Source organism: Mixophyes fleayi, chromosome 1, assembly GCF_038048845.1.
Source record: "Mixophyes fleayi isolate aMixFle1 chromosome 1, aMixFle1.hap1, whole genome shotgun sequence".
Classification (NCBI taxonomy): domain Eukaryota; kingdom Metazoa; phylum Chordata; class Amphibia; order Anura; family Limnodynastidae; genus Mixophyes; species Mixophyes fleayi.
Genome location: NC_134402.1, coordinates 231,287,941 through 231,301,184, shown reverse-complemented (window position 1 = coordinate 231,301,184; position 13,244 = coordinate 231,287,941). Strand labels below are relative to the sequence as shown.

Genomic DNA, 13,244 nt, shown 5'->3' with positions numbered 1-13,244 from the left:
ACAGGGCTAGCGAAGCAGGCTAAGATGTACAGAGGGTGAAGGAACAGTAGAAGGAGCACACAAGGAAAGAGGGCCCTGCTCATGAGAGCTAACAACCTAAAGGGAAGGGGGAGACACATAAAGGGTGGTACTAACTAGGGGAGAGAGCCAGGGTGGTACTAACTAGGGGAGAGAGCCAGGACAAGAAAGTTAGGAGGACTGATAGACTTGAATAAAGAAATGAGTCTTAAGGGCACGCTTGAAGCCTTTGAGAGTAGATGCTAACCTGATGGAACGTGGATATTGTGCAATAAGGTCTAGCTCGCAGTCGGAGTTCAATACATCCAATAAGTTTTCAATGGGGTTGAGGTCAGAGTTCTGTGCAGGCCAGTCAAGTTAATTCACACTGAGCTCAGGAAAACTTTTTTTTAAGGACCTCACTTTCTCCTCACATCTGCTAAACCTAGATATGTACGTCAGACTGCCAGACAATGAAGCGGGATTCATCACTACAGAGAACGAATTTGTCTTGTCCAGAGTCCAATGGCAGTGTGCTTTATACCACTCCATTCAGCTTTTGGCATTACGCATGATGATCTGAGGCTTGTATGTGGCTGCTCAGCCACGGAAACGTTATCCCTGAAGTTCCTGACGAACAGTTCTTGTGTTGACACTGATTCCAGAGGCAGTTTGGTACTTAGTATTGAGTGTTTCAACAGAGGACAGACTATTTTTAGGCACTTCGCCTATTCTGTGAGCTTGTGCGGCCTAACACTTCACGGATGAGCTATTGTTGCTCCTAGATTTTACCATTTTACAATAACGACACTTACAGTTTATTGGGCAGCTCTAGCCAGACAGAAATTTTATGAACTGACTTGTTTGAAAGGTGGCATCCTATGACAGTGACATGCTGAAAGTCACTGAGCTCTTCATACAATGCAGACTTAAGTGACGGAATACTGCACATCATAGCTAACATGCAAAGTTAATTAAGTATAGTTAAAGCATAAATGAAAGTACCCTTCAACCATGGCAATTCCTGAATGGGGGAGGGTCATTTGCAGCTGGAGCCCACTACAAATACCTTTTCCTAAACACCGTTAAAACTATTCTTCATAATATGCTAAGTTACATGCAATATTGTCGCAATTGTTATGACAATTCTATATCCACACAAGTAGAGCATAAAGATTTGGAAACATGTATTTATATCCATAGTCGGTGATCGAAGTGGGAATAAAGTGGTAGTATAGAAAGTGGTATAGAAATTTAGAAGTGGTCGTATGGTAAATTTAAATGAACGGAATTTGATAGTTTTGCAGTGATGGCAGTAGGAGAAGTGGCGGTATGGCATACCACTTTGACCACTGTCTAAAGACATATATATATATATATATATACACTTATATAAATATATATATATATATAAAGTACAGCAAACAAAACACTACTTCCTTTGTTTACCTGTGTCTCTACAAACCTTTCCATATCCCTAGCTTCAGTACCGTAGACCCTATCATCTTCACAAGACAGTTTGGATAATAGTAGAGATGATAAATTTATAATAAAAATGGTTCTCAAACCAACTTGTTGAATCAACTCTCAACTTTGAAAATTCACACGAATTTGGAGCAAAAAGCAAGGCAAGTGGGTTCAATTAAGTTTCTTCTGGTTTGAACATGTTAGAGTTTAATACACTGTATTGTATTTTTAATGGATTACTTTATAAATGATGAACTTTAAACTCAAGCATAAAAATACCATAAAATGCAGCCATTTAGGCTCAAACAGGCAACATTATATTAGGGATGTGCACCGGCGACTTTTGAGGTCTCGTGTTTTGGATCCGGATTTTCGTTATTTTTGAGGTTCGGATTTGTCTCGCAAAACACTTGACGAAAGGTCTCGGTTCGGATTTAAGGTATTGGATTCGGATTTTTTTTGAAAAAAACATAAAAAGTTTAAAAATCAAGTTTTTGGGCTTATTTTCACTCCTAGGCTATTATTAACCTCAATAACATTCAATAACAAGCATTTCCACTAATTTACAGTGTATTCTGAACACCTCACAATATAGTTATTAGTCCAAAACGTTGCAAAAAGGTATCTTTCTGGACTGCGTAGAGGAGTGGGTCACCACAATATATATTAAAAACCCTGAACTTTTATGATTCGCACCAATAATTGTACCTGGACTGCGTAGAGGAGTGGGTCACCACAATATATTAAAAACCTTGAACTTTTATGATTCGCACCAATAATTGTACCTGGACTGCGTAGAGGAGTGGGTCACCACAATATATTAAAAACCCTGAACTTTTATGATTCGCACCAATAATTGTACCTGGACTGCGTAGAGGAGTGGGTCACCACAATATATTAAAAACCCTGAACTTTTATGATTCGCACCAATAATTGTACCTGGACTGCGTAGAGGAGTGGGTCACCACAATATCTTAAAAACCCTGAACTTTTATGATTCGCACCAATAATTGTACCTGGACTGCGTAGAGGAGTGGGTCACCACAATATCTTAAAAACCCTGAACTTTTATGATTCGCACCAATAATTGTACCTGGACTGCGTAGAGGAGTGGGTCACCACAATATATTAAAAACCCTGAACTTTTATGAATCGCACCAATAAATGTACCTGGACTGCGTAGAGGAGTGGGTCACCACAATATATATAATAAGAAAACCACCAACTTGTTTGATTCGCACCAATAAATGTACCTGGACTGCGTAGAGGAGTGGGTCACCACAATATATTAAAAACCCTGAACTTTTATGAATCGCACCAATAAATGTACCTGGACTGCGTAGAGGAGTGGGTCACCACAAGATATATAATAAGAAAACCATCAACTTGTTTGATTCGCACCAATAAATGTACCTGGACTGCGTAGAGGAGTGGGTCACCACAATATATTAAAAACCCTGAACTTTTATGAATCGCACCAATAAATGTACCTGGACTGCGTAGAGGAGTGGGTCACCACAAGATATATTAAAAACCCTGAACTTTTATGATTCGCACCAATAAATGTACCTGGACTGCGTAGAGGAGTGGGTCACCACAATATATTAAAAACCCTGAACTTTTATGATTCGCACCAATAATTGTACCTGGACTGCGTAGAGGAGTGGGTCACCACAATATCTTAAAAACCCTGAACTTTTATGATTCGTACCAATAATTGTACCTGGACTGCGTAGAGGAGTGGGTCACCACAATATATTAAAAACCCTGAACTTTTATGAATCGCACCAATAAATGTACCTGGACTGCGTAGAGGAGTGGGTCACCACAATATATATAATAAGAAAACCATCAACTTGTTTGATTCGCACCAATAAATGTACCTGGACTGCGTAGAGGAGTGGGTCACCACAATATATTAAAAACCCTGAACTTTTATGAATCGCACCAATAAATGTACCTGGACTGCGTAGAGGAGTGGGTCACCACAAGATATATTAAAAACCCTGAACTTTTATGATTCGCACCAATAAATGTACCTGGACTGCGTAGAGGAGTGGGTCACCACAATATATTAAAAACCCTGAACTTTTATGAATCGCACCAATAAATGTACCTGGACTGCCTAGAGGAGTGGGCACTGGGCACCACAATAAAATATATAAAAAACCTTCAACAGGTCTGCATTACACTACACATACGGCTGCTCCTCCATCCTCTCCATCATATACATGTTGGAGTTTTAGCGTGTGACAACCTCTTGTTTTTGATAATGTCAGTGCATTTTGAATATTTTTCAATTTGCCCCACACCACTGAATGTACTTTATCTATGATACGCATCTATCTATCTTGACTGCGTAGTGTGGTGGCCCCGGTACACAATTTGGTACCGAGGCCACAATATAATTAAAAAACCCTCCACGTGTCAGAATTCCACCAAACAAGTATCTGGACTGCGTAGTGGGGTGGCCCCGGTACCCAATTTGATACCGGGGCCACAATAAAATAAATACACCCTCCACGTGTCAGAATTCCACCAAACAAGTATCTGGACTGCGTAGTGGGGTGGCCCCGGTACCCAATTTGATACCGGGGCCACAATAAAATAAATACACCCTCCACGTGTCAGAATTCCACCAAACAAGTATCTGGACTGCGTAGTGGGGTGGCCCCGATACCCAACTTGATACCGGGGCCACAATACCTCCTCCAAACATGCTACAGACAATTCGTCATTGAGATCCCATCAAGTATGTTAAAGACAGACAGGGTCCAAGTGTTATTAGTTGACTTTGTAAAGAAAAAAACTGTCCCTGTTGCACATAGTCGTGCAATGAAGACTTACTTTTTCATTTAAAGGCACGATCTTTCAAGTGTAGTGTTTGTAAGTCTAAGTCATATTATACTTTTGGTAAAATTGGTTTTTTTTGTTCCTCTTTATGGTAATTAATTAGTAATAGAATTAAAGTAGGAAATAGAATTAAATAGAATTAAAGTAGGAAATAGAGTGGTATAGAGTTGTAGTGTGGTATAGATAGAGTGGTCCACACAATATAATAATAAAACCCTCAACTGGTCTGAATTCCACCAAACAAGTATCTTGACTGCGTAGTGTGGTGGCCCCGGTACACAATTTGGTACCGAGGCCACAATATAATTAAAAAACCCTCCACGTGTCGGAATTCCACCAAACAAGTATCTGGACTGCATAGTGGGGTGGCCCCGGTACCCAATTTGATACCGGGGCCACAATACCTCCTCAAAACATGCTCCAGACAATTCGTCATTGACAGACCCCAGACAGACAGGGTCGTAGTGTTATTGTTTGACTTTGTAAACCCAAAAAAATGTCCCTGTTGCACTTGCACATAGTCGTGCAATGAAGACTGACTTTTTCATTTAAAGGCACGATCTTTAAAGTGTCAGAAAGAGAGAGAAGACACAGGAGAGGAGAGTTGTAGCTGGGGACCTGGGGTGGAAGCTCCCAGGCTCCCCCAGCATTGCCTGGAAGTCTGAGCGTGGTGACTGAGCCAGGGCAAGGAATGTGTGCCCTGGATGAGGGGGAGAACTCCATGCCACTATAGTGAACCCAAGAGAGAGGGGGACACTGCACATGGAAGAGGCCCTGGAGTGAGGGCTGCTACAAGAGGCATGGTAGCTGTAGTGTCAGATCCTGAGGCTGAGAGTACACAGAGTGACGTGTCAGAGCACAGGAGACATTATCCCCGCAGAGGAGGGATGAGCTGCAGTTGAGAGGTCTGTTGTTGAAATAGGACATGCACACTTTAACAAACCAATCATTTCAGCGACAGGGCCTACCAAACAACTTTGACTGAAATGATTGGTTTGTTTGGGCCCCCACACCAAAAAAGCTATTCATCTCTCCCTGTACAGACTAAACAGGCTCTACTGAGGCAAGATGTCGTCCTCATCCTCAACCTCTGATTCCTCTCCCCCTACAGTGTGTACTTCCTCCTCATCACACATTATCAATTCGTCCCCGCTGGACTCCACAACCACAGGTCCCTCTGTAGTATCTGGAGGGCAGTGCTGTACTTCATTGAGGAATTGATTATTCATTTTTATAAACATCATTTTTTCAACGTTGTGAGGAAGCAACCTCCTTCGCCGCTCACTGACCAGGTTCCCCGCTGCACTAAAAACTCTTTCCGAGTACACACTGGAGGGGGGACAACTCAGGTAAAATAGAGCCAGTTTGTACAGGGGCTTCCAAACTGCCTTTTTTTCCTGCCAGTAACAATATGGACTGTCTGACATGTCTACTTGGATGGTGTCAGCAAAGTAATCATCCACAATTTTTTCTATTGTCACAGCATCCAATGCAGCGAGAGTAGACATGTCTGCAATGGTTGGCAGGTCCTTCAGTCCGGACCAGATGTTATCAGCATCCCCGCCAGTGCCTCTTTTGGGAAAACTGAGCTTTTTCCTCGCAGCCATAGATGTGGAAGAAAATGAGGGTGGAGCTGTTGGCATGTCACGGTCCTCTTCAGAGGACAATCTCCTGACCAGCAGGTCTTTGCACCGCTGTAGATTTGTGTCCGCCGGAAACAGAGACACAACATACGCTTTAAACCGAGGATCGAGCACGGTGGCCAGAATGTATTCCTCTGACTTTAAAAGAGTGACCACCCTCGGATCCTGGCAAAGCGTACGAAGGGCTACATCCACAAGAGCTACATGCTTGCTGTAATCGCAATGGCTTACCAGCTCCTCCCTCACTTTCTCCAGCTGCTTCTGCAACAGCCTGATCAGGGGAATGACCTGACTCAAGCTGGCAGTGTCGGAACTGACTTCTCGTGTGGCAAGTTCAAATGGCTGCAGAACCTTGCACAACACGGAAATCAGTCTCCACTGCGCTTGACTCAGGCGCATCCCCACTCCTTTGCCTATGTCGTAGGTGGCTGTGTAGGCCTGAATGGCCTTTTGCTGCTCCTCCATCCTCTGCAGCATATAGAGGGTGGAGTTCCAGCGCGTCACAACCTCTTGTTTGAGGTGATGGCAGGGCAGGTTCAAGCTTTTTTGATGTGCCTCTAGTCTGCGGTAGGCACTGGCTGAATGCCAAAAGTGTCCAGCAATTTTGTGGGCCACCGCAAGCATCTCCTGCACACCCCTGTCACTCTTGAGGTAATGCTGCACCACCAAATTAATGGTGTGGGCAAAACATGGGACGTGCTGGAAATTGCCCATATTTAATGCCCGCACAATGTTACTGGCATTGTCTGACACCACAAATCCCCATGAGAGTCTAAGTGGGGTAAGCCACTGGGAGATAATTTCCCTCATTTTCTCTAATATGTTGTCAGCGTTGTGCCTCTTATTAAAGCCTGTAATGCACAATGTTGCCTGCCTTTGCATGAGCAGCCATTTTGTAGATGCTGCTACTGATGCAGCTGTTGCTGTTGCTGCGGAAGGGGATGCATCTACCCAGTGGGCTGTCACAGTCATATAGTCCTTCGTTTGCCCAGAACCACTTGTCCACATGTCCGTGGTTAAGTGGACAGTGGGTACAACCGCATTTTTAAAAGCACTGAGGACACTTGATCGTACTTCTCTGTACATTTTTGGTATCGCCTGCCTAGTGAAGTGGAATCTCGAGGGGATTTGGTACCGGGGACACAATACCTCCATCAACCCTCTAAATCCCACTCCACTGATGGCGGACACCGGGCGCACGTCTAACACCAACATTGCAGTTACAGCCGCAGTTATACGCTTTGCAATAGGGTGACTACTATCGTATTTGGTGGTCATGGCAAACGACTGTTGGACGGTCAATTGTTTGGTGAAAGACTTAGCGGTCTTACGACTTCCCCTCTGGGAAGATGACCGACTAACAGCAGCAACAGCAGCAGTGGCAGTAGTAGGCGTACCGCTGCAGGATTCCTCGGATGAATCCCGTATTGAGGAGGACTCAGTCTGGCTGGTGACTTGGGCTGCAGGACTGAATCTGATGGAGATTGTGGAGGAAGTTGACGAGGAGGGTGTTGCTGGTGTGTATCCAACTGGACCACGGGATTTAGGTGTCCCTGTACCGATGAGGGTCCTAGCCCCAGTTCCTGAACTAACCACTGAACTATGAAGGTTATTCAGGTGACGTATAAGGGAGGATGTTCCTAGGTGGGCAAGATCCTTACCCCTGCTTATTTGAGCTTTACATAAGCTACATATTGCCATACATTGGTTGTCTGGATTTGGATAAAAATAACTCCAGACCGAAGAGGTGCATTTTTTGGTCTTCTGACCAGGCATGACGATGGGCTTTTTCATCCCATGGACATCAGCTGTTTCCCCCCCTGGTGCCTCATTTACAATAACCACATCACCATCCTCATCATCAAGTTCCTCCACAGCGCCAGCTACATCATCAATAGCCTCCTCCCGAGCCACCTCTTCCCGTACAGTGATGGGAAGGTCAGGCTTGACAACCACCAACACCCTTGGACTCGCCTTGGGGATTTGTGATAATTTCTCTTTAGAAGGCAGAGTTGTTTGCTGTTTTGTTGCTGACAGCATAACTCTCTTCAATTTTTTGTAGGGGGGGGGAGGAGGAGGAGGGCTAAGATCCGTGGGTGAAGCTGAACCACTAGTCATGAACACGGGCCAGGGCCTAAGCCGTTCCTTGCCACTCCGTGTCGTAAATGGCATATTGGCAACTTTACGTTTCTCCTCAGATGATTTTAAGTTTCTCTTTTTGCTACTTTTTCTTAACTTGGGCTTTTTGGATTTTACATGCCCGGTACTACGAGATTGGGCATCGGGCTTGGAAGACGACGTTGATGGCATTTCATCGTCTATGTCATGACTAGTGGCAGCAGCTTCAGCATTAGGAGGAAGTGGGTCTTGATCTTTCCCTACTTTATCCTCCAAATTTTTGGTCTCCATTATATGTAGCACAAGATACTGCAGAATGTGTGAACTTGGTAATATTGCAGTACCAATGGACTTATACTGCTGGATTGGTTTTGCAAATTTGGTTATAATTATTATATATTTTATTTTTTTTTTATTATTTTTTTTTTTTTACTTTTTTTTTATTTTTAAAAAACTTGGGAATAGTGGGGAAATAACTATGCCCTTAGAAGCACAGAGCACAGGACACAGCACCACTGGACTGAACAGGACACGGCACAGGACCCAGCAGCACTACGGAACTCAGCAGGACAGAGCACAGGACACAGCACCACTGGACTGATACTGCAGAATGTGTGAACTTGGTAATATTGCAGTACCAATGGACTTATAATGCTGGATTGGTTTTGCAAATTTGGTTATAATTATTATATATTTTTTTTTTTTTAAATTTTTTATTATTTTTTACTTTTTTTTTATTTTTTAAAAACTTGGGAATAATGGGGAAATAACTATGCCCTTAGAAGCACAGAGCACAGGACACAGCACCACTGGACTGAACAGGACACGGCACAGGACCCAGCAGCACTACGGAACTCAGCAGGACAGAGCACAGGACACAGCACCACTGGACTGATACTGCAGAATGTGTAAACTTTGTAATATTGCAGTACCACTGGACTTTTACTGCTGAATGTGTGAACTTGGTAATATTGCAGTACCAATGGGCTTATACTGCAGGATTGGTTGTGAAAATTTTGTGGTAATTAAAAAATATTAAAGTAGTTTTTGGTATTTTTTAAAAAAACTTTTTTTTATTTTTTTAAACACAGGGGAATATTGGGGAAATAACTATGCCCTTAGAAGCACAGAGCACAGGACACAGCACCACTGGACTGAACAGGACACAGCACAGGACCCAGCAGCACCACTGACCTCAGAAGGACAGAGCACAGCACACAGCACCACTGGACTGATACTGCAGAACACAGCACAGCACAGCACAGCACAGCACAGCACAGCACTAAACAGCACAGCACAGCACAGCACTAAACAGCACAGAACTAAACAGCACAGAACTAAACAGCACAGAACTAAACAGCACAGAGGACCACCTAACACACCCTCCCTCTACCCTGATCAATGCCCGAGTGAAGATGGCGGCGACTAGCGGGGAATTTATAGGATCCGAGTATCGCGAGATCCGACAACGGGATTATGAGTCAGAGCCTCAGTTTCACTTTTGAATTTGGCGCCAATACCCGGATCTGTCTCGGATCCGACTCGGATCCGCAACGTTCGGGTGGGCTCGGATTTCAGAAATCCGAGCGCGCTCATCCCTACATTATATAAATCCTTTTTAAGCTGTGAATGCAAAATTACATCAAATTTGAACTGATTTGAATTATTCTAGCATCTCATTATGGTGCTGTGAGCCCTTAGGAATAGTAGTGTCAATCTAATAGCTGTGCTCACTCAACAGGGTTAATTAAAATGGGAGCACCCTGTTGTGTGGAAGTTTCTGGCAACACAAAACTTAAAACTTAGTAGTAAGCAGAAGCTTGTGAACAAAATGTTAAGTACTCAGCAGTGTAAGAAGCAATGACTAGAGGAAGGACTAAATAACAGCATAAACCATTGTTAAATAGCATCACTGATTAAAAACAAAGCAGTATGCATCACTCAGATATATTTAATAGTGTGTGTCCTTAATTCAACTCTAGTGCCAAACTTGATGATACTCAGATACCGGATAGCAAACAAAAATGACTGAAGAAAGAAAACTTCATATGTACAAAACATACATTTAGGCAAACTTTAAGTACAACTTACTACACATAGTTACAGATACCTGATAGGATCATATATGTATCAATACACAGGGTGTAGAGGGTGTGAAGATGGAGAAAATGTAGTAGAAGTTTATAAATACTGATCTTTATAAAGTGAAAATCTGATAATAAAAAGAGACAATTATATCAGGTTAAAATAAGAGACAGTAAGTAAGTATGTGAAAACTTTTATTATATTCACACCTTTGACCACAATCAATTTCTTACTATGTAAAATGGCCGGCTCCTATTTTATTCCAGATAATTTTATATTGCCATACCTTGGGCTGAATGATTTGATATTCAAATATTTTGTGTTTTTTAAAGATAACTTGTTTATTACAACCCAGTTGGAGTTAGAAAGTAAGTGGTAAAACAGGAGCGGGCCATTTTAAAATTAATAAATGAATCAAGTTCTAATACAAAGTTGGCACTTGTTATTGGCTGACAAGTATCAGCTATAGCGGGAGCACAAACAGATGCTTGTATGGTTCAATCCTCTGCTGTGTTTTACCACGTGTATATTGTATGTATTACACCTCTTGCTGCTTCAAATAAAACGATATAGTCTCTGTACAGTACATGTTGTTCTATCTCACCATACACCATTGTGCCAATTACATTGCAATGCTATAGCATCTGAATGTCATATCACTGTGTGATGTTATTCATCTCTGTATATTATTACATTTTTCTGCAGATCACATCTCTGTGTGATATCTCTAGAAAAGCTCGCTAGTGGTAAATGTTTTAGATGTATACATGTTATAGATCAGTGGCAGCTCATTTCTATACATAATTCTCTCAATTTAATCAGTGTCTTGTCCACCAGCGTGTTGATAAATTGCTCTGCATTGATAAAACTCATGTTATTCAACATTGTCAAACAATTCTCATTCAATTCCCATTTCACTTTTCATAAGTTACCTTATAAAAGCCTCTGGATGTCACAAAGCTAGGGTAAGTTTTACAGGCCAAATATTTTTGTGCTGAAATGTTGTGGCATTACTAATTATTATCATCTTTATGTATAAATACATCTATACAGATATATGTATAGATGATCAATGGATGTAAATGCTAGATGGATTTGTGTATTCTTACATTTTCTCCATGTTAGTGAATCTTGACAAAATGTTAATTTGCATTTTCCTAGCTAGTACACAGATCAAAATAATTGTCTTTCTACAAACCATTTCATCATCGAGCATGTGATAAGATTGTTATGATACTGATATGAATATGTTAATTCATCCTATCACTGAATGTACTTATGTTATTGTTCAATCACTTTGTATTTTCATGTCATCACAGAATGCTTTGTGCTACCACATGCAGTGTTGCCTTCTCAGAGGTTTTAAAGGCAAATACATCACAGACAAGCACAAGAAAATAGAAATAACAAATATTTTTTGGAGGACTTACGGATTATTCTGCGCTCTACTGCAGCTGCAAAGGATCCCCAAAATCCACAGGAGAGACATATTCAGCAACAAGCACAGTTCAATCCACACACAGGACTTTACCCAGTGCCCCTACAGGGGTATCTGTCTTCCTTTCCAAGCACACAGCACAGGAGGGGGGAGTGTGCCCTGGGGGTGGAAGTAGCAGTGTGTGCTCTGCTCTCCCCCCCCCCCTTCTCAGTTTGTGAAGGATTTAACCCTTGTTCTGACTTGTTCTTCTGCACTGCTTGTAACAGTAAATATTCCTTGTTCCTCTTCTAAAAGATATCTTGAACATGCACTGAATTTATCTGCTTTATTGAGTTTGTCTGTGCCTTTTCTATCACTTCACTGAAATCAACTATTGTCCTATTCTCTACTATTGCTCTCTACATATAGTATGTCCTATATTTTTCCTCCCCCCTTTGTTTACTAGTATATTCCCTACCTTACTTTCACTGCCTAGTACTTCCTCGCTTCTAACTGTATCCAACTCTCCATTCTATTCTAGCATTCCTCAAACTACTCCAAAGTAAGCAGGATGGTGTAGTATAGTATAAATAGGTTTTAGAGCGGTGAGAGCTCTCTACCTAGGCAGTCTAAAGGGAGTGTAAGTTTCACCAGCCAAGCCCCAACTGTGGAGGGCTGGGCATTCAAGGAGGGAAGAGAGGGAGGGGGCTTGGCCCTATAAATCACTAGCAACAGACCCTTTAAAACAAGATATATGGCAGACTCCCTTTTTCCCTCCTCCCCTACTGCTAACTCACTGAATGACCTTAAGCTGGAAGTGGTAGAATGGGGGGAGAGAAGGATATTAAAACAGCCCATAGGGGAATTTGCCTTTATCCCCCTGGTATTCCTATCTACCAGGGTCTACAGATAGTGTAGTTAGGAGTACAGGGAGAAATTGATCAATGTGCAAACCCACTGAGATAAAGTAAAGAGTGAGCAGGTTGCAAAGCACTAGAGTATTACATTAAGAAATAATGTTATATTAAATAAAAAATAAATAAACAATTTCTTCATATTTCAACATAAAAAAAGTTATTAGATAATACGTGATATGTAATTTAAAGAGAATTGTACATTTGTGTAATTATTGTCTAAAGAACCATATTGTAGATAGTATGAAAGCTCACCAAAGTATGCTAGTTGCGTTACTTTATCTGTGGTTTAGCAAACATTTTGTTAATAGCCACAATAAGTTTTGAAGGATGTGCCACAACTACATATAATTGACATCCAAAATGTTTAGGTAAATTTAATACAATTGCTTGAAACATTTAAACAAGTGGCAAACAGTGTTGATGCTGGAAGTGACAGACCAGCTAAAACAAATGAACCCTTAAGTGAATATTAAATGATAAAATAACCTGATATATACTAGCATGGTCAGTTTTTATATATTTGCAAATTATTTGGTAGATAGACCAAAAATGCTATTTAGAAAATAAGATTTGTTGCTTTGTCATGTTGTCATTATGTCATGTTCAAGAGAATTGAATTCCCAACGCACTAGGGAATCAAACACTCAGACCATCTTCACTCATATAATATGATTATCTTTTGACTGAGTTGGTGCACCCTACACATGTATTATTAGTTCATAAATTATCAAGTGCAGAGAAGAAAAT

At 41.5% G+C, this 13,244-nt stretch overlaps 1 protein-coding gene across 2 annotated transcripts in view; it reads right to left on the bottom strand.

Annotated features, from left to right (window-relative positions):
• The window catches only part of CPAMD8 (C3 and PZP like alpha-2-macroglobulin domain containing 8), a 135,466-nt gene extending 123,240 nt beyond the window's left edge, over positions 1-12,226 (bottom strand). For both annotated transcript variants that reach the window (XM_075207118.1, XM_075207108.1), the window contains exon 1: positions 11,594-12,226. In XM_075207118.1, the coding sequence (XP_075063219.1) occupies positions 11,594-11,652 (59 nt within the window). In that variant the 5' untranslated portion in view covers positions 11,653-12,226. The remainder of the gene's footprint in view (positions 1-11,593) is intronic.
• Between the last annotated feature and the right edge of the window lie 1,018 nt (positions 12,227-13,244).